The sequence below is a fragment of the Hemicordylus capensis genome, chromosome 1, assembly GCF_027244095.1.
Source record: "Hemicordylus capensis ecotype Gifberg chromosome 1, rHemCap1.1.pri, whole genome shotgun sequence".
Classification (NCBI taxonomy): Eukaryota; Metazoa; Chordata; class Lepidosauria; order Squamata; family Cordylidae; genus Hemicordylus; species Hemicordylus capensis.
This window is the reverse complement of record NC_069657.1, coordinates 210,781,702-210,800,494: the sequence shown is the minus strand read 5'-3', so window position 1 is coordinate 210,800,494 and position 18,793 is coordinate 210,781,702. Positions and strand designations below refer to the sequence as shown.

General features: G+C 41.3%; 1 protein-coding gene across 3 annotated transcripts in view; it reads right to left on the bottom strand.

The window, feature by feature from the left end:
* The window catches only part of ANKAR (ankyrin and armadillo repeat containing), a 70,358-nt gene extending 54,007 nt beyond the window's left edge, over positions 1-16,351 (bottom strand). The window contains exons 1-9 of one of the 3 annotated variants that reach the window (XM_053272991.1): positions 16,319-16,351; positions 14,450-15,088; positions 12,568-13,005; positions 8,816-8,979; positions 7,053-7,168; positions 5,720-5,897; positions 3,824-4,043; positions 1,294-1,335; positions 506-553 (exon numbers count right to left, since the gene is read on the bottom strand). In XM_053272991.1, coding sequence (XP_053128966.1) covers positions 506-553; positions 1,294-1,335; positions 3,824-4,043; positions 5,720-5,897; positions 7,053-7,168; positions 8,816-8,979; positions 12,568-13,005; positions 14,450-15,050 — 1,807 coding nt within the window. In that variant the 5' untranslated portion in view covers positions 15,051-15,088; positions 16,319-16,351. Of the gene's footprint in view, positions 1-505; positions 554-1,293; positions 1,336-3,823; positions 4,044-5,719; positions 5,898-7,052; positions 7,169-8,815; positions 8,980-12,567; positions 13,006-14,449; positions 15,089-16,090; positions 16,269-16,318 lie in introns of those variants that run through there. The other 2 variants (XM_053272995.1, XM_053272981.1) reach the window with 2 other exon arrangements.
* Positions 16,352-18,793: the final 2,442 nt, after the last annotated feature.

The following is an 18,793-nucleotide window of genomic DNA, read 5'->3' as shown; positions in this document are numbered from 1 at the left end:
TCTAAATGCATTATTTGTTATAATAATTATTCACATTTGTTTGCTGAATCACATAAAATAGAGTGAGCATGATAGATAGATAGATAGATAGATAGATAGATAGATAGATAGATAGATAGATAGATAGATAGATAGAATTAAATCATGGCAATAGACTAAATAATTATAAGGGGTCTGCCCTTAGGAGAGGAGAGCTGGTCTTATGGTAGCAAGTATGACTTGTCCCCATAGCTAAGCAGGGTCTGCCCTGGTTGCATATGAATGGGAGACTTGATGTGTGAGCACTGCAAGATGAAGAGCAGAAGGTCCAAGTTCCCTTCCTGGCTTCTCCAAGATAGGGCTGAGAGAGATTCCTGCCTGCAAGCTTAGAGAAGCCGCTGCCAGTCTGTGAAGACAATACTGATCTAGATAGACCAATGGTCTGACTCAGTATATGGCAGCTTCCTATGTTCCTATGTCTTGACTGCATGCAAAGAATACAGTATTAATTTTACTTCCAACTCACTTCTTTCCACAGGAGTGTCCTTTTCTAGGAAACTTACTATTCCTGAAACTAAATAAATTTATTGTTAGCTGAAACAGTAGTTACATGATAGCAGGTTACAGATAATATCATATACCTGGGCTCTTAATGCAATATTAATATATTATTGTGATACTCATAATATCATAATATCCAAAACTCTAGTCATGCAGTGATCTCAGCTATCCAGAATTTTTGAAGTCATCACAAGACATTGTCGACTTCAGGGCAATCTCTACAATCAAATCTACATGGCAATCAAATATATCCACGTTGTTTATCTAGAGCACAGTTATGAAACTGTAACAAGCTTGGTTACTTCTGAATGAATTTTCCTTATAATGGGCTTGATTCTGCACCTCGATAACCCAAAGGGAACATTTCTGCTAATCCAAAGGTTCACAGGAAATGAGTCACTCTAGCTGTCTTGTAGGGGACTGTCTCTAAGATATAGACCCTATAAAAATTTTGCCCTTAAAGTTATCTCTTAAAACTAGCACAGTTTCATTTTGTATACAGTGGGCAGCATCCACTGGATTTGCCCGTTGCCCTCGGTTTTTGTCAACCCCTCCTTTCGTCTGCTGCCCCTGCTGCTCTCCAAAAGATGTTCTCAAGTGCTGCGAAACATACTTTCAGGCAGCAGAAGGAAGGGGGAGTCAGCAAAAATCATTATGCTGGTGAAACAGTCTAATGGGAAGACAGTATTAGTCTGGATGCTGCCTAGTACATATTTTAAACATTCACAGGACAACGAATTATTTATAGCTTACCCATTTTGCCACTCTTTCCATCAGTTCTCTGAAAACGTTTTCCTAAGACAAAATATATATACAAAATATATTTATTATGATTTGGCTGTTATAATTTCTTGCAATGTACTTTCTTCTGTGGCCTCTATAACCCCCGCATTGTGTTAATTAGTTAATGTATTATAAATTTAATGTATATAAATATATACAATGTATTCTTTCTCTGAATGAATATATATATATATCATATATAAAAATATAAAAAATATAAAATCTTAGAGCATTTTCATAAAAGGCTTAAATCACCTTTGAGCATTTCTTGTGCTATCTGAATGCAAAAGGGAAGCATTTATTATTCAAATGAACATTTTGATCAATGTAAGTTTTATATCTGCATCTAAAATACAGAGAAACAGTTCCAAAATTAAGCCTCATGCGTAAAAATTGTACTTTCCCACAAGCAGTCAATTGAATGAGTTATAACAGATTTATTAAAAGCCCAAAGATTACTGTCTAGATGAAAGGATCTAATTTCACATAAGATGCTCATGGATCTTGGAATTCATACTCTAAGGTCTAAAGTGAATCCCAATGCACTGAGCCGACTGGGCAAAAGTAGGCATGGCACATCAGATCAGTTAAGAATGGCTGTGACACCCTTGACAATACAGACCCACATCAAAGTTGATCAGCTGATGACATCAAAGCAAGTATAGCAAAGCAGAGAGTAATATATAAACTTTTACAGTTTTATATATTTATGAATAGAAAATCACTAATATACAGTATCTACTTTTGTAGACTAGGAAATGTAGTTCTAGTGAATCCATGCCTGAACAGAAATATGAACCGGATGTCCGAAGTCTAAGTTTCCCACAATCTAACCATTGGACCACATTGACTCACATTAAATTCAAAGCTAGGAAGTGGTAATCTGCTAATGGCTGAACACATCTGGGTGTTGACTTGGAATGGAGTTCAACCAGATCCTCCAGTTAGAGGATCATGGGTAGCAGGACTAGGAAACAATCCCACCTGAGACTCTAAAGGGCTTCTGCAGTTATGGTACTGGGCTAGCTGAAGCAATGCTCTGACTTGGCGAATCACTAACTCCCCTTCTTGGGAATAGTGCTTCAACTGGTGGTAGCAGCTGAACTTCAGGTATAGATAGACCATGGGTTCTTAAACTGGGGTCCATGGAACTCCTGGGGGGTCGAAGGGGTAAATCCAGTTGGTCTGTGGAAATTTTTGCTGCACTGAATTTAACTTGCTTTCTGATGAGTCAGAATAAAATTCTTGAAAATACCTATTATAAGTACTTATTTCTTTCTCTCTAATTTTAATTGAGGCCTTATGAAAATACACTATATAAATGGCATGGAGGCCCCTGTGGATAATACCTGAGGATCTGGGGGGATGTGTAGGTGCAAAAAGGTTAAGACCCCTGACCTAGAAACATTTCAGTCTAGTTTTCAGCCTTGTTTGGACATGGAAACTGACTTAGTTGCTCTAGTAAAGGGAAATAGGAATTATTCTCTCTGGTGTATAATGAGTAGGTGCAATCCTTTTGTGTCAACATGAGTCTAATCAAATGGGCCCAATGGTTCCTTTGAGGCCATAACATCTCTGGCTGTTATAGATCTCCAGGTTTTTGTGCTGTGCGGCTGAAACATCTATCCAAATATTCTAGCTGCAACCCATAGCCTCACATTTACTAGGATTCCAGTGGCCCATGGAGCTCCACAAGTGTTTTAATTTATTTTAATTTATTTTTTACATTTATAGCCCGCTCTTCCTCCAAGGAGCCCAGAGCGGTGTACTACATACTTGAGTTTCTCCTCACAAAACCCTGTGAAGTAGATTAGGCTGAGAGAGAAGTGACTAGCCCAAAGTCACCCAGCTAGTATCATGGCTGAATGGGGATTTGAACTCGGGTCTCCCCGGTCCTAGCCCAGCACTCTAACCACTACACCATGCTGGCTGAAAGTGCTTTCACCTGGTATAGCTGACAAAATGGGATGACTGCCCAGTTTCTCACATTAAGCCAGGGATTCTCAAACTTGGGTCCTCAGGTGTTATTGGACTTCAACTCCCATAATCCCCAGCCTCAGTGGCCTTTGCTTGAGGATTATGGGAGTTGAAGTCCAATAACACCTGAGGACCCAAGTTTGAGAATCACTGCATTAAGCTTTTGCCTGATATCTTGGAGTTTTGACTAACTGCCCCGGCTGACATAATGCCCAGCATCACACCTTGGCAATGCTGCACCCTGGGCCTGCTGTGGAGTCACATTGCAGCCCCAGCTCTGGTGAAGGCCCCTGATCTAGAAATTGGGCCATTGCACTAGCAATGCTTCTTGTTCTCCCCATTGTTGCAAATGGGGAAAACTGTGGAAGTGCTGTGAGTGCAACTGCTTGATCACACCAGTGTCGAAGCTGCACTTCAACTCTGTAGCAGCCCCAGAGTTGCAGTGACTCCTGTGATCACGAAAGTGAGAGGGAACATTGAGAGTTGTGACCATTATGGCTTCTCAGCAGACAGTATTTCTTACCTTGGCTAGCTGGTATGGTGCGCCTTTGATTGATGGTTATATATGACTTAATCACCTGAGATAAAATTGACATATGGTTGTGGATAGCAGCATGGTGAACTATGGCATAGCCACCTTCATCTGTAAGACTGAGGCTGGAGATAGATGTCTTACGACAGAATGTAAGGAAGATAGCAGATAGCCCTCTTTCGGCAGCAGCTTTCATGCCATATGTCAGACTCTAAAGTCATGAAAGTAAGATGCACATTGAAACATGATATGAATAGACTACAGAGAATTCCACTGATACCATCCATTCTTATGATAGCTGCTTGTATCCAGAACTCCAGCATATGTATTCTGCACTAAACATATTAACATTCTGTGCCAAGAAAAGCTGAATTCTGAAAGCATAGGTTATGCAAATTGAGATAACACATAATTTATCTTATTTTGCATAGATTATTCTTCAATGTTTACTCAGTTGTATAATCAGTTTTACTGTCGCTAGTCAGGGGATGTGTAAAGGTCCCTGAAGATCTGGCCCAACCACTGGAAACCTATTGCAGCCACCTCTCAGGTATCTGTGGTTCCAGCAAGTATTGTCCACACATTTTCAAGCATAACTTCACAAACTTAAGAACAAGAAACTTGTTTAAATGAAAGCTCAAATTCCCAGGAAGCAGAATCACATTTTGCACCTTTCTGTACTCCTGCAGAATCACAGCATTCACACAACCCCACTTGTGTTGGGCAAAGTGTATTAAATCATTTGCCAAATTCAAAAACAACTTTATAATACTCCAAAAGGACATTTTAGAACAAGAAAAAGTGCAGGGGATAGCAACTAAGATTATCAGCAAGGGATAACCTGCTTGTGGGAATGGGACATCACAGATTGATCACCAAAGACAGAATTTAGTGGCAGAACTTTAACCGAAATTTGTTAATTAAAATAAATAAACTTTGATATCACCTGACATCACCTCAAACACAATTAGGCTGTTCTCAAGTGCACCCTAACCCAGGCTAGGGAAGCCCAGCCTGGGTTAGGCTGCGCATGGGAACCACCAGGATCGGGCCCAATCCTGGTGGGGTAGCACTGCCTAGTTCAGCTTTGAAACCTGGCTCTCAGCCTGGGTAAAGGGCTCAAGCAAGCCCTTAACTTGGGCTCCGGGATTGTGCATTCACTGGGCTACATTCAGCCCCAGTGGATACGGCATATTGTGCAGTGCATTGTGCAGTGCATTGTGGGATATCTGGAGGTTGGGACGCATCCTCCCGGCCTTTGGAGCTCCGTGCTGTGCCATGCAGCATGGATTGTCTGGGAGCACAGTTCGCACTCCCAGCAACAGTCAGGCACTGGTCTGCGGGGGAAGGTGAGTTGAACCAGCCTTCCCCCCAGCCCGCCTGCCACCCCACCCACCAGGTCAGGTGAATGGCCCCAACACTTTTCAATTGAATCCGTTCACACTTTCAGCTGCCAGTTTACTACAGTTATCTGTTGGAGAGAAAAATGGTTATATATGTGTATGTTTGGAATGGCCCACAGGATGCAAAAGAAAGACCAGGCAATAGGATATTGATCCCTATAGCAGTAGGGATGAAGGTGGGTAAGTAATCAATTTTTTAAATGTTTAATAGAGAATACCAAAGTCTGTGTTTCTGCCATCTGATCATCTCGCTGTAAAAATTCTACTGCATTGCTCAAGAGATAAGTTTCTTTTCATTGCCTGTTCTGAAAAGAAGCATCGTTCCGACTGACTGCTTTAAACGTTAAGCTGGTCTAAGGACCGTAATAAACTTACTACTACTACTACTGACTGCCACATTAGCTTTGAAATTGCTGTCAGAAATTATTACTTACAATCTGACACATCTCTAGAAGCTTGAGAATTAATGATGTAATCAACATACCTTGCATTTAATCGCTTTCTTATAGCCAAATCTTTTCTTGAATATCTCCATTGCTTGAATATCAGTTAATGGAAGTCTTTTGGGTTTAAGTGTGCTCATTATTTCATTTATAGCTCCCCACCACTGAGTCTTAAAAAGCACATAAAAAGCTTCAAGTTCAATGCCGATCACATAGTAACTGGAACAAGCAGGGGGGCAGAGACAACACAACAATGCATCAGAATATTTTCACATATGTTGTTGCCTGTACTTTATGAAGCCTTCAGACCAAGCCATACACAGCCCATCAGCCATGTATCAGGGGCTTCCTACATCTATTTTTGCTGCCTGCCTGGGATTGCAAAATGGAGATGGGTGGGTGGGATCAAGCACCTGGAAGGCCACAAAATATGGCTGGTATATTGCATTCAACTTGCTGGACCACATGTTGTCCAGGTCTGTTTCTCATCATCTAAAATGAACCATGGAATAATTAACACTGGAAATTAATATATCATACTAGCATCTAGGCACTGTAAAGATGGACTAGTGCCTCTTTTCCTAGGCTGCAGGCCTAGAACCTAGGCATGGAAAGGAGGACAAAGAAAGAGCAGGAGTTTGGCAGATAAGAAAGGATGATGGGTAGGTGTGAATAAACAGATTATCTCAGAGGTCCATGGAGGCCCAGGCCACTGAGGCCCCAAGCCATAATGAAAATAAAAAATGAGGACACATGAACTTAAAATAAGGCACCAAAAAAGAGTGAGACCATAATCTGAATATGTATTTTTTAAATTTAACTATTTTTTTAAGCCTTTTTCTCTGTCAAAAGGCTTTTTAGTGGTTGCACCCCATTTATGGAATAGCCTCCCCAGTGAAGTTTGCCTGGCTTCATCACTTTGTTATTTTAGATGCCAGGTAAAGACCTTTTTGTTCAGCCAGGCCTTTTAAATTCTGATTTGCAGATTTGATCTGATTTTTAACTAATTTTAAAATGAGTTTTTAAGCTGCTTTGTATTGTATTTTGTATTTTCCTTTTCATCCTTTTCGTCTGATTAAATGTGTTATGTGTTTTTATTTTATGTTTTAATTTTCTGTTGTGAGCCACCCAGAGAACAATTTGTTATGGGGCAGCTAACAGAAAAAGTTAATCACTGTTAGCATCCCTGGCCATTCCAATTTCAAATGAAATATTATTTTACATATAATTATACAGTGAGATCTGGCAAATGTATGAGAAGCACATGTGTGCACCTGAGGGCCTGTTTGGGTCCCAGCTTTGAACTACATCTTGCACTCTATCTAATGAGCGGTTCCCTACTACCAAATAGGAACCATTCTGTGTGTTCTTTACCTCCTGCCATCAAAATCCATTACTGGTATAGGATAATGTTCTCTATATGGAGCATCTGGATCTAGCAGTTGAGCAAGATGGTTTGCTGCACATCTTTGCAGGTCTGTATAGGCAGCCTACAAAAAGACACATTAAAAAATAACTGATCGATTGTATTGATTGTTAAAAGTATTGATATTAGCTGTACCAAGACTGAGCACTAGTTTCACCAGTTAACACTTCTTGCCAATTTTAAGTAAAATACCCGACTAAAGCGCTACTAAGAACTGTATGCAAAATTACATACATGGCATATATGGTTAATTTATGCTATCACTATCTCTAACTCTTTTTCTAATAATAGGAATATTTTAAAACTGTTGGGGAAAGACTTAGTAAATGTTTTTCTCCTAACTATAGTTTTTCCATTACACCTTGAAATTCAGGTTTGCCACTGAACTGTGGTAAATTGTTCAAAAGTGTTGCCATATTAGTTTGGATAGTTAAAGGATTGTCATTTCCAGTGTGCAAATCAAGCTGATTTCTAGATGTATGAAGTCCCAAAATAAAGGCATCATTGTGCATTACAACATCTCAGTTTTGCCTTTATGTCACATGTTTCCAAATTGTAAGCATCAGGAAACAATGTTCTACATTGCACAGTAATTGCCATGCTGATTTATAGACCAATTACTATGAGTGGATGGAGATAGATAGGACTGATTCTCATGTCTGCTTTACTGTAATGAGGAATTTCTTTTCACTGTTTAGGTTATCTTTGGTTATCTTTGAGTAAATGTTGCTTACTCTCCAACTATGGTGATTTGTTCACAATTTTTAGAGCCCCCTTTTTGAAATAAAAACCAGTACAACTATGACGACGAAGAATATTTATATACTGCTTTTCAACAAAAGTTCCAAAAGCAGTTTAGATAGATAGATAGCCTCCCTGGCTCCAAAGGGCTCACAGTCTAAAAAAGAATCATAAGATAGCCACCATCAACAACCACTGAAGATATGCTGTTTTGGGGATGGATAGGGCCAGTTGCTCTCCACCTGTTAAATAAAGAGAATCGCCACTTTAAAAAGGTGCCTGTTTGATCAGTTAGCAGGGTAACTGAGCAAATACTTTAATAACAATAATGTGTGCTTTCTTAAAGTGGCAGATAAGGATCTGCTTACCTGCTTCTTAAGGGAACTGCTCCCTGCCCTGCCGAACTGGTTCGGCTGCGGGTGCTCCAAGCTGGTTCAGTGCTTCCCTAAGGAGGTGCCGAATTGGTTCGTGCACATCCCTAGTAGTTATACAATCCAGTTAAATTAGTGTTTGACCTGAATGTTTTGAATAAATAATTGAAAATTGCAAGGTATGTTCATTTGCTAGCCATGATAGACATATAGAAAGTCCCCCAAACAGCCTAAGTTATAAAATTTTATTCCAAGTTGCTCTCTGAGATTTACTGACTATATGGAGTGCAAGTACAGTCAATTTGGTCCTTTGGTTTCAGATGTCTTTTTAGTTTCAGAGACATGAGTGCTTTTAGCCAAACAGAGAAAAAACTCTGGTTTTTTTAACCAATTAAATCAAAATCTTGCATTTAATTTATTGATTTTAATTTAAAGTTAAATCTTGAATTGAAAATCTTGATTTTAATTTTAAATCTGCTATAATTAATACATTTTCTTTAACAAATGCAATAAAACAGTACCCTAGTATTTCCATTACTACTGTATAATAACCCTTTGTTACTGCAATAAATAAAGATTATTTCGTTAATATTAAATACCTTAATCTCATCTGAGACGTCTTCAAGTAAAGGAGTGCCAACATCAAATTCAATACCACCATGGAGATGGAAATACTGATTCTGGGCATACATAAAGTGTTGGCATTTAAAATCAGATCCGAGCAAAATTGGAGGCAACTCACGTTCTGTTTTAACTTTGTCATCTACAAAAAGGAAGACTGGGTTTTCATTTAGAATAGAAAGCAACAGCCATTGCTGTTTATTTAATTAATGGAGTTCATTAATATATTAATTGGAAAAAATATTAACAAAAGAAGCAGTCTCAAAGGTATATATTTAAAGCATTTTCATCAAATGAAAATGAATGCTTGTCGGCCAAATGCATCATTGTTGTTATAATGTTCTTGAGCTAGAGCATGTTTGCAAAAGATTTATTTCCTGAAGAAACATTGCAACTGTGGTCCTAAGCATCCTTGCATGAAAACTTCCACCATTTATATATTTAATTCTCTAAGGCATACCCCTGGCTAATCCCATGTGTGTCAGCTCTTGAGAGAGTTTGGAGAGCTGCCGGATAGGCTAGCTATGGGACGGGTGGGAGGGAAGAAAATGGCGGCTGTGGCAGTGCCTGGATAGTGAAGAAAATGCTGGCTGGCCAGAAAGTGGTCTGGCAGGCCAGAAAACGGCAGGGTGGGGCGGTTGGTCAGGTGCTGGGGGGAGAAGAAGTGGGCTGGCCAGCCGGCCCATCAGCCAGAAAGCAGAGAGGGGGTGGAGAAGTGGGTGGGGGAGTGAAGAAGCAGGCTGTCCGAGCGGCTGGCCAGAAAGCCATGGGGGAGGTGGGGGGGACAAAAAGGCAGCGGTGGGTGGGTTGGCTGGCCAGAGGCGCAGATGCTCTGCGCCCGGCCCAGCTAGTTTGAATGAATTCGCTTCCAAAACAAATATAACCACTTGGAGATCCCAGAAGGCTACTAATGTAGCAAATACCAAGCAAAATTTCAGCATCGCAATGTAAAGGAAATACATTACTGCAATACAGGGAGATCTGAACTCTGATGAAGTGCACAGAATCAGACATTATGTGACAAAAGAAAGTAGATCCTGTTGTTTTTGAAGAATCCAGGTTAGGGCACAGTCACTGCTGCCCACCAATTGCTAACCCCAGAGGCAAACACGTATATAAGCAGTTTCCATGGTAACAGTACTGAACAAGATGTAGGGATGTAGCTTCCCTTGGACAAGTGGGAGAGGGCGTGTTTGCACCTGGGCCCACAGGGTTTGAGAGGCCCGCAAGGCTCCTCGCCCAGTGGAGGGAGGAGAAGGCTTTGCTCGCTTGCCACCTCCCTCAAGCGTCCAAGCTGCTCCGGTGCCGGCCAGCCTGAATAAAAACGTTCTCTCCTCCACCTTTCTGCAGCCCAGCCCAGCCGCAGGAGAGGCACGCTCAGTGGCAGCAATGGCTTCTCTCCTCCACTGCTACAATGCAAAACAGCCAGCTGCCAAGCTCCTCTTCTGCTTGCCAGAAATCCGCTGTCAAAGGCGGAGAGAAAAGGCAAATGAGGGGGGAGAAATCTGCAAAGCTGCCTCTCCCCTCTCCCCCTACAGAAAAACAACAACAATTGGCTGCTGACTTGTGTTTTGTATGTCTGGCTTTTCTTTCGCTCGATCGATTAGCAACTTTTCACTGGCTTGGCAGCAAGGAGAGAGAGTGGATGGATCACAGTTGGGCTGGTGCAGGGAGGGATGGAGAGAGGGAGGAATGGAGGGGGGGGAAATAGTACTGGTGACTGGTTGTGCTTGCCTCCCCACCACTGTCTCCAGTGCTGAGTGAACAGCTGTGATTCACCAAGCTGCCCCTCTTGGCTACCTATATTACTAGCTTCGATGATACTCCAGAGAGTATCATCTCTTCTCTTCTCCCCTCCCCCGTGCAAATACATTAAAGGAAACAAAGGAATCACTTTGGACTACAAAAAAGAAAGGGACCGTTAAGGTGATCAGATGCAACCTGGTCTTGCATTGGTTCTGCTGTTGTTTACACCTTGTAACAATAGTTAGGATACACACAGTTATTAAAGTTCTTCGTTGATATTGTTGTATTATTTGGTTCTGCTGTTATTTACACCTTGTAACTGTAGATTCCTGTCCTCTGTTAATCTGCTACTCTATATTACACTTGTCCTTAATGTTCTTCTGCAACAAAAACATGGGGACAGGGCGCTTTCCAGATTAGCCGTGGAACAGCGGCAAAATGCTTCCGTTCAGGCAAATCGCATTCAAAACATAAATAGCAAAGTGTCCAGCAGGGGGAGCAGTCTCGCGAAAACTAACAACCTGAAAAAAACAGCAACCTTTTTACGCTGGACATATGTCTTATCAATATATCGCAGCTATTAAATCCGAAACAAAGCAGCAGAAATGTGAAAGGCACCCTGCTGTCAGTGTAGGGTCTGCGGTGTCACAATACAGGAAGTGTGGAGGCACATTTCAGAGATTTTGCCGTGAGCCCGTTACAGGGTCTAATCTGGAAAGCGCTCAAGAGAAGGAGAGGAAGGCAGTGAGGGGCCCATTTTAAAATCTTGTCCCTGGGCCCACTCTGACTTTGCTACACTCCTGAGAAGATGCCGTTTGGAGAAGAGGGCATGGGTTATTGGCCCACTACCCTCCACACCCTTCTTAAAGTAGTCCTCCAGCAAAACTTATCACTCACTCACCAGGGCAAACAGAGGTGCACCTAGGTAATTTTGGAGCCTGGACCTAAAGGCCTTCGGAGCCTGCCCTCCCACAAGTTAAGAATCATCCCCCTACACATACACCGTGACGAATGCAGTATTTTTTAACATGTGGGTTTTTGAGGGCACAAACAGCAATTGAATTCACAAGAATGTAAGAATATAAAACAAGTGTATTTATGTAAATATGCATTAGCAGAAACATTTCAACACGCAATGTAACATATTCCCATCCCACATATTCCCGTCCACTCCCGCCTCTGTCTCTAAAGCACAGGTCACAATCACACTTGGCTGCCTGGCATAGTGCAGGCCAGCAGCGACCACACCACCCAGGAGAGACTAAAGAGGATTTGGGGGCCCTCAGAGGGTGTGAAGGCCCTGGACTTGGCCCCAAAGTCCAGGGGTAGGAGCACCACTGAGAGCAAATATACTTTTCACTAACCTAATTGTCACTGAAGAGGTAAAGAGAGCCCCTGGTGGTGCAGAAGAGCCCCTGGTGGTGCAGTGGTAAAACTGCTGCCCTGCAACCAGAAGGTTACAAGTTCGATCCTGACCAAGGGGCTCAAGGTTGACTCAGCCTTCCATCCTCCCGAGGTCGGTAAAATGAGTACCCAGAATGTTGGGGGCAATATGCTAAATCATTGTAAACCGCTTAGAGAGCTCCGGCTATAGAGCGGTATATAAATGTAAGTGCTATTGCTATTGCTATTGCTAAACTTGCATTTGGGCTGTGTCACTATAAACTGCAGGAATGTTTTTTCATTTAAAAACAAAAACACCCTCCATATAGAAAACTGGAATATTAGGAAGAAGGCTAGACTAGAACATTTCTCCTTACATGCTAATTTTGTGGAGAATTGTTGGGTTTGGGGGGTGGGGTGGGGTTGCATGAAGGAGCATCCAGTCATGTGAGCCCATATTTGTGGGCTGAAGTGGTAAAGCTGACTTTACCACCTCAGTGAGAAATAGGCCACTGTCAATGGCTTGTTACTCCTAGATCTACTAGATCTTGCTCATGGAGTAAAGGTAGTCTGATTACATACAGATGGCACATATTCTTACCTGAGTATGGCTGAAGAAGTCGGCTTAAATTTGGAATTTTATTTTTTCTTCTTAAATTGATGATAAATGGAATAAGTAAACTCATTAGCTTTAGGTATGCTATATTCCTGCGGATTTCTGCTTTTTTTTCTAGGTATTTTTTCAGAAGTTTTTGTTGAAGAGACAACCTCTGCTGTAGCCTCTGATATGCAACACTATCCAGGCGATCCTCAGTCATCCTTATTGCATTACAAAGATGGTATTTTGCATCAAACTTTAACACATTTTCATATTGCTGAACCTCTGTAGTAGCAAAAGTCAACTTAAGCAAGAGATAATCTACAAACTGCATGAACCATGTTTTTTCTTCTATGCTGTTAGGGTTATAAGTTGGATCTTCATTCATGTTTTCATCATAGATTCCTTCAAAATCTGGTTCCTTTGAAATATCAATTAGACCTATATCATACACATGTACATAAAAGATCTATAAATACATGAGATAAAAAATGAATATTTTAAAATACAGATATTTGCTGTCATACATGGATATATCTCTGTCTGAAAAAAATGTAAACAATATGCGAAAATGTAACTCAAATGTCTCAACTTCTGAGAAGTGTATTTTAAAGGCCTCGGGATACCCTTCCTTGTTAAAGATCACTTTACTCATGTCTGCAAAAGAAAAAGAGAGAGCAGTACCCAAACCAAAAGAAACAAAAGATCCACTGGTGCAAATAAAACTGTTCACAAGACCGTGAAGATACCTCTTTCCTGGAAAAAGGTGTCTTAGTGGTCTTCTGAACAGTGTTTCTCTTTACCCCGCTTAAAAAAGAAGAAGAAAAGAATATACTCTCATTAACACTGTCATTTCTTTATCCTTTTCTCCTGATGAAGAGCACATAACTCAAAATATTCTAGGATTGTCGTCACACATATACGCACACACACACACACCATCAGAGGTGCTAAACAATCAGATGCCTGATTAAAGTTTGTCACTGGCAAATTAGGAAATTACACTATATAACCTTTTCTTTTCTATTCAGATTTTGAATAAAATAGTCATGCTCCTTGATCTAGCAAGAGAGATCTGCATGTGTAAGCAGTCTTCTGTGAGTGTTGCCAAATTCAGATGCACATCTGGATTCACATCCCCCTCATCTTATTATGTTCATCTGAGCTGTATTGAACTAGCTGGATATGTCTTTTGATGTAAATGGGTATGCATAAGTACACTTTTTAAACAACAGCGTTTTAAAAAATTAAGGTAACAATAGGTACATCTAAAAAATCTAAAACAATAGGTACATCTAAAATCATGTACATCTATGTCTGGGGCCACATTGCCCATGATTAAAATTGGATTGGGGCCAAAATGTTGAATTCTATACCATCTCCAAGTCAGAAACTGGAAAACCTAACTTCACTTGAGCTTGTGAATGTGCCTGATCATAATGTTGCACTTGTATAGCTATTTAGCAATAGCACTTACATTTTATATACCGCTTTATAGCTGGAGCTCTCTAAGCGGTTTACAATGATTTAGCATATTGCCCCCAACATTCTGGGTACTCATTTTACCGACCTCGGAAGGCTGAGTCAACCTTGAGCCCCTGGTCAGGATCGAACTTGTAACCTTCTGGTTACAGGGTGGCAGTTTTACCACTGCGCCACCAGGGGCTCTATTTAATTGTGTGTATGCTTGCCAGGCAACCATGACTAGTTAAGATTTCCCTGTATGTGCATGCCACATGTGTGCACAATATAAGAGATATGTGCGATTGTGACACATGGTGTTCTACATGCTGTTTTTATGTTTTTTCCTACATGAAAATGTGCTTCATGAACCAAATGTGCAGCGTAGCTCTCAGAAACATGCCACCATAAATATTATTCTTACCAGCTTGACAAAACTCTGTGCAAGCTGTTCTTTCTGTTTGCGGGATGCCATCAGCATCGATATCCATGCTAGAACGCCACAGTTCGGAGAATCTCACCCGTTTCTCTTTGGGCATGTATGCTCCATGCCATAGAGCTTTCATCATGTAGTCAACATTGATCAACATTTGTCCAATTCTCGTGTCATAGTACGCTGGAGGAAGTGAACAAGAAGTGCTCTGATCGTAATTGGCATCCAAACTGATCGAGGGTATTTGGTTCAAACAGTAAATTCCGACAGCCAGCTCTCTGATAATCTGATGAATCTCTCTACAATCCAAATCTATGCCTGGTTCCACGGGTGCAAGCAAAATAGCTGTTTGGACATTTATGCTTTTCATTTGAGTCATAACTCCACTGGGAAATTCTAATGGTTGGCGTAAGTCGTCTCTGGCTGCCAACCAGCTGCAGAATGACATGGTAAGTAATTCCTGAAGCTCACTTCGCTCAAATTTCTCAAAGAAGGCACTTGCATTTCTCTGTGCTGCTAAGTGTGCTAAATATGCCGCTTCATCAGCTTGCTCATTTCGAAGTGGTGGTTTCTTGATTGCCCTCAGCATCATTCAGCCTCTTCTGTTCTGCTGCTTCTAACTACAGTATCCTATTTAGATATATAGATAGAATAAAATCATAAATATTGTACTGATTTGTTGAAAAATAAATATTTCTACAAAGACAGAATAAAATATTGACTAAGCGTAATGCTGCAGAAAGACCGATGGCCTTGGAATGGAAAGATTCAATTTCAGGTGTCACCTCTAACATGCAGCTTTAAATCTTGAATAAGCCAATAATATCTCTCAGGCTCAGTTCTCTATCAGTACAACAGGAACCACCCCTGCTAATGTGGCAAAGAGGCACCTTTTAACATGGTGATTCACTTTATTTAGCAGGGGGAGAGTAACTGGCCCTATCCACCCCCAGCACAGTACCTCCAGTGACTGTTGCTGGTGTCTATCTCATGTTTCTTTTTAGATTGTGAGCTCTTTGGGGACAGGGATCCATCTTACTTATTATTTCTCTGTATAAACCACCTTGAGTCATTTTTGGAAGGGTGGTATAGAAATCAAATCAAATAAATAAATAAATAAATAAATAAATACTGCAGATACATTGCGGTTGGGATTACACAATGCAATCAGAAGGTGAGATACCACAGCAATCCTCAATCTACCTATGCCATCACTTCATGTTACTGCTCTATGATAAATGATCATTATTATGTATTCCTTTTAGATTGAAAAGTTTAAAAGGTAGCCAAATAACTTTGCATGCAGCTGCATTCCTGCTGACATGCTGAATTTGATGACCTCCCAGGAACTATAGTAAATCAATGGGCTTACATCCTAGTAAAAATAGTAAGTTCTTAGACAACTTCAAGCAATGATTAAAAATAAATTGCATCTAAGGCAATATGAAGTTTCATTGGTTATTGATACAGATCTACCCCTACATTAGGCTATTGTTTATATAAGCTTATCCCCTAGGATTATCCAAGAGTTCTGAGTGGGCTGCCTGCAACTCATCCTTATTTTATCTGCGCACATTTATTACTCTTTAACACTTTCTGGAAGGTAGTAAAATATTTTAAGTAGTAAATCACCTGTGGGCTTGAGGTTTTCCCCACCCTGTTATGTTTACTGGTTCAGGGAGTGAAATAAATTCAAGACTGCCACAGAGAGGCAGCAATCTTTTAAGGGAGGGGAAAAAGTACCACCAGAAGGTGTTCCCACATCCAGATGGAGCTTTCTAAAAATCAGCCCATGCATGTGCCACAGCACACATGACAATTGTGAGACCTGCGCTTGCCCCAGAACCTGAGATTACCCACTTCGCATCTCACAGCTGTTGTGTAGTGTCTCCCTATAGAAGGAGAAGCTGTTGCTATGGAAGCCACAGAACAATGAGTGAGGTCAACTGTGAGGAAACCTGTGGGATGGAGAGCAGAGGAGACTGGGAGTGTAAGGCAGGGTTTTTACCTCTTTTTTCCTTGAGCTCCCTGCCCTTCTAACAACTGCATGACAGAAGTAATTCCCATTCACTCCATACCTGCCAAGAACTGGTTTGTTTATTCAGAAACAGTCCTCAATATTGTAAAGATTAATGTGGGTGCATGTTCAAATAATCTGTTGTCTGCTCTATAGTGGCCATAGACCATGGAGATTGCATCACATGCTGTTCCAGATTCACTCAATAGCACTCCCGGGCAGAGACACAAAGTAGTTGAGTTCTGTTCGCTGAGGCCTGGAGTGGCAGTGATTAGCTTGGAGAAAGACCTAGGGGCTGAGGTGCATTGATGAACAAAAATGTTCACGTAGTGTGCGAGAATGAAAGAGGCCACTCAGGCGACATAAGGATTTACAAAATTACACATGGTGTAAAAAAAGGGCACACAATCCACACCCTGCCTTCCTCTCCCAGAACTTGTCATCTAATGAAGGGTCATCCAAAGAAGCTGACTGGTAGGAACTTCATGACAGATAAAAGGAAGTATTTATACAACACACACATTTTTTCACACAATGCAAAGTTAATGTCTGGAATTTGCTGTCACAAGATGTGATGATGGCCACTAGCCTAGATGGCTTAAAAGTGGATTAGATAGATTCATGGAGGACAAGTATATTAATGGCTACTAGCCATTACGGCTATATTGAATCTCTAGGTTCAGAGGCACCGTGCCTCTGAATACCAATTGGTGGGAGGCTATTTTCTTACAGATGTCCTGCTGGTGGACTTTCCAAAGGCATCTGGTTGGCCACTGTGGCAGGTGTTGCATGGCATGAAAGCCATTTGAGCTTTTAGTGGCAGATCTAATAGCACCTTTTAATACTGGTTAAAAACAGATCTCCTCCAGAGGCATATTAACAATGCAATTCAAGCAGCACCATAGCTGTTTTGAAAAACAAAAACAAAAACCAGGAGAGCCAATCATGGATTTCCACCCAGTTTGGCTCTAAGAATGTATTTATAGCTAAACATGTATATATTTGGCTTTTACTACATAACGGTGCAACAGGGAAATGACTTGATTATCAAGCCAGAGGTTGCTGGTTCGAATCCCCGCTGCCATGTTTCCCAGACTATGGGAAACAACTATATCGGACAGCAGTGATATAGGAAGATGCTGAAAGGCATCATCTCATACTGCGTGGGAGGAGGCAATAGTAAACCCCTCCTGTATTCTACCAAAGACAACCACAGGGCCCTGCGGTCGCCAGGAGTCGACACCGACTCAACAGCACAACTTTACCTTCACATAATAGAACAGCATTTAACACAGTAAACCTACAATCTATATAATTCTCCTAAACATACCTGTCGCTAATCCCATGTGTGGCAGCTCTCACAAGAGTTTGCGAGCAGCTGCCTGAGGGACAGTCACCGGGAGAAAATGGTAGTAGCGGCCGTCCGGCGAGGAGGGAAAGTGCCGCTGGCGGGCGGAGAGGGAAAGCTCCCACAGCCCAGCCCAGCCCCCAGGGAGGGAAAGCTCCTACAGCCCAGCCCAGCCCCCAGGGAGGGAAAGCTCCTACAGCCCAGCCTGGCCAGTAGGGAGGGAAAGTGCCGGCCACCCCAGCTGGCGAGGGAAACTGCCGGCGGTTGGCAGGGAGGGAAAAGAAATCCATGTGCAGAACAAACTGGGGCTGAAGGGATGCGGGGAAGGACAGGGAGAACTAGGTGTGCAGATGGTCTGTGCTGGATCAGCTAGTACTGTATATCCAATGTGCCCAAGTGCACATTTTCTAGTATGTCACACTAATGAGGAAAAGTGGTGTACTGTAATGTAATATATAACATCCTAAATTTTAAACATTTCTTAGTGCAATTGGAAGATATGCTCTTATTTGCATTGTTTCTTATGGAGCATTAGAAGTACAACCCAATTGTATATATGGTTTAGTAAACACATCTGACAATACAGCTATGACTTTCCCATTTAATTTGCTTTAGACAGCTGGCCAGGGAAACCGCTTGTGCATGTCAGAGTAGTCCTAAGTTAAGGAAACATCGCACCATACAGATGCACAAATCTTTTGCCCCTCTTTCACTCTGAGACTTTTTCTTTTTAAAGATGCAATTCTATCTTTAAAGAGTACTAGTGCAACAAGTGACCCACTCACAAATGTCTGGTGAATTTTACTTAGATCATTTTTTAACTAATGTGGACACTGATATTATCTCTGTTATGGCCAGGTTCTGTTATATTATTTGTAAAATACATGCTGGTTTATTGTAAATATTTGCTGGTCAATGACCAAATAAACTCCTCTCTCTCTCTCTCTCCCTGTCTCTTTCTCTCTCTTTT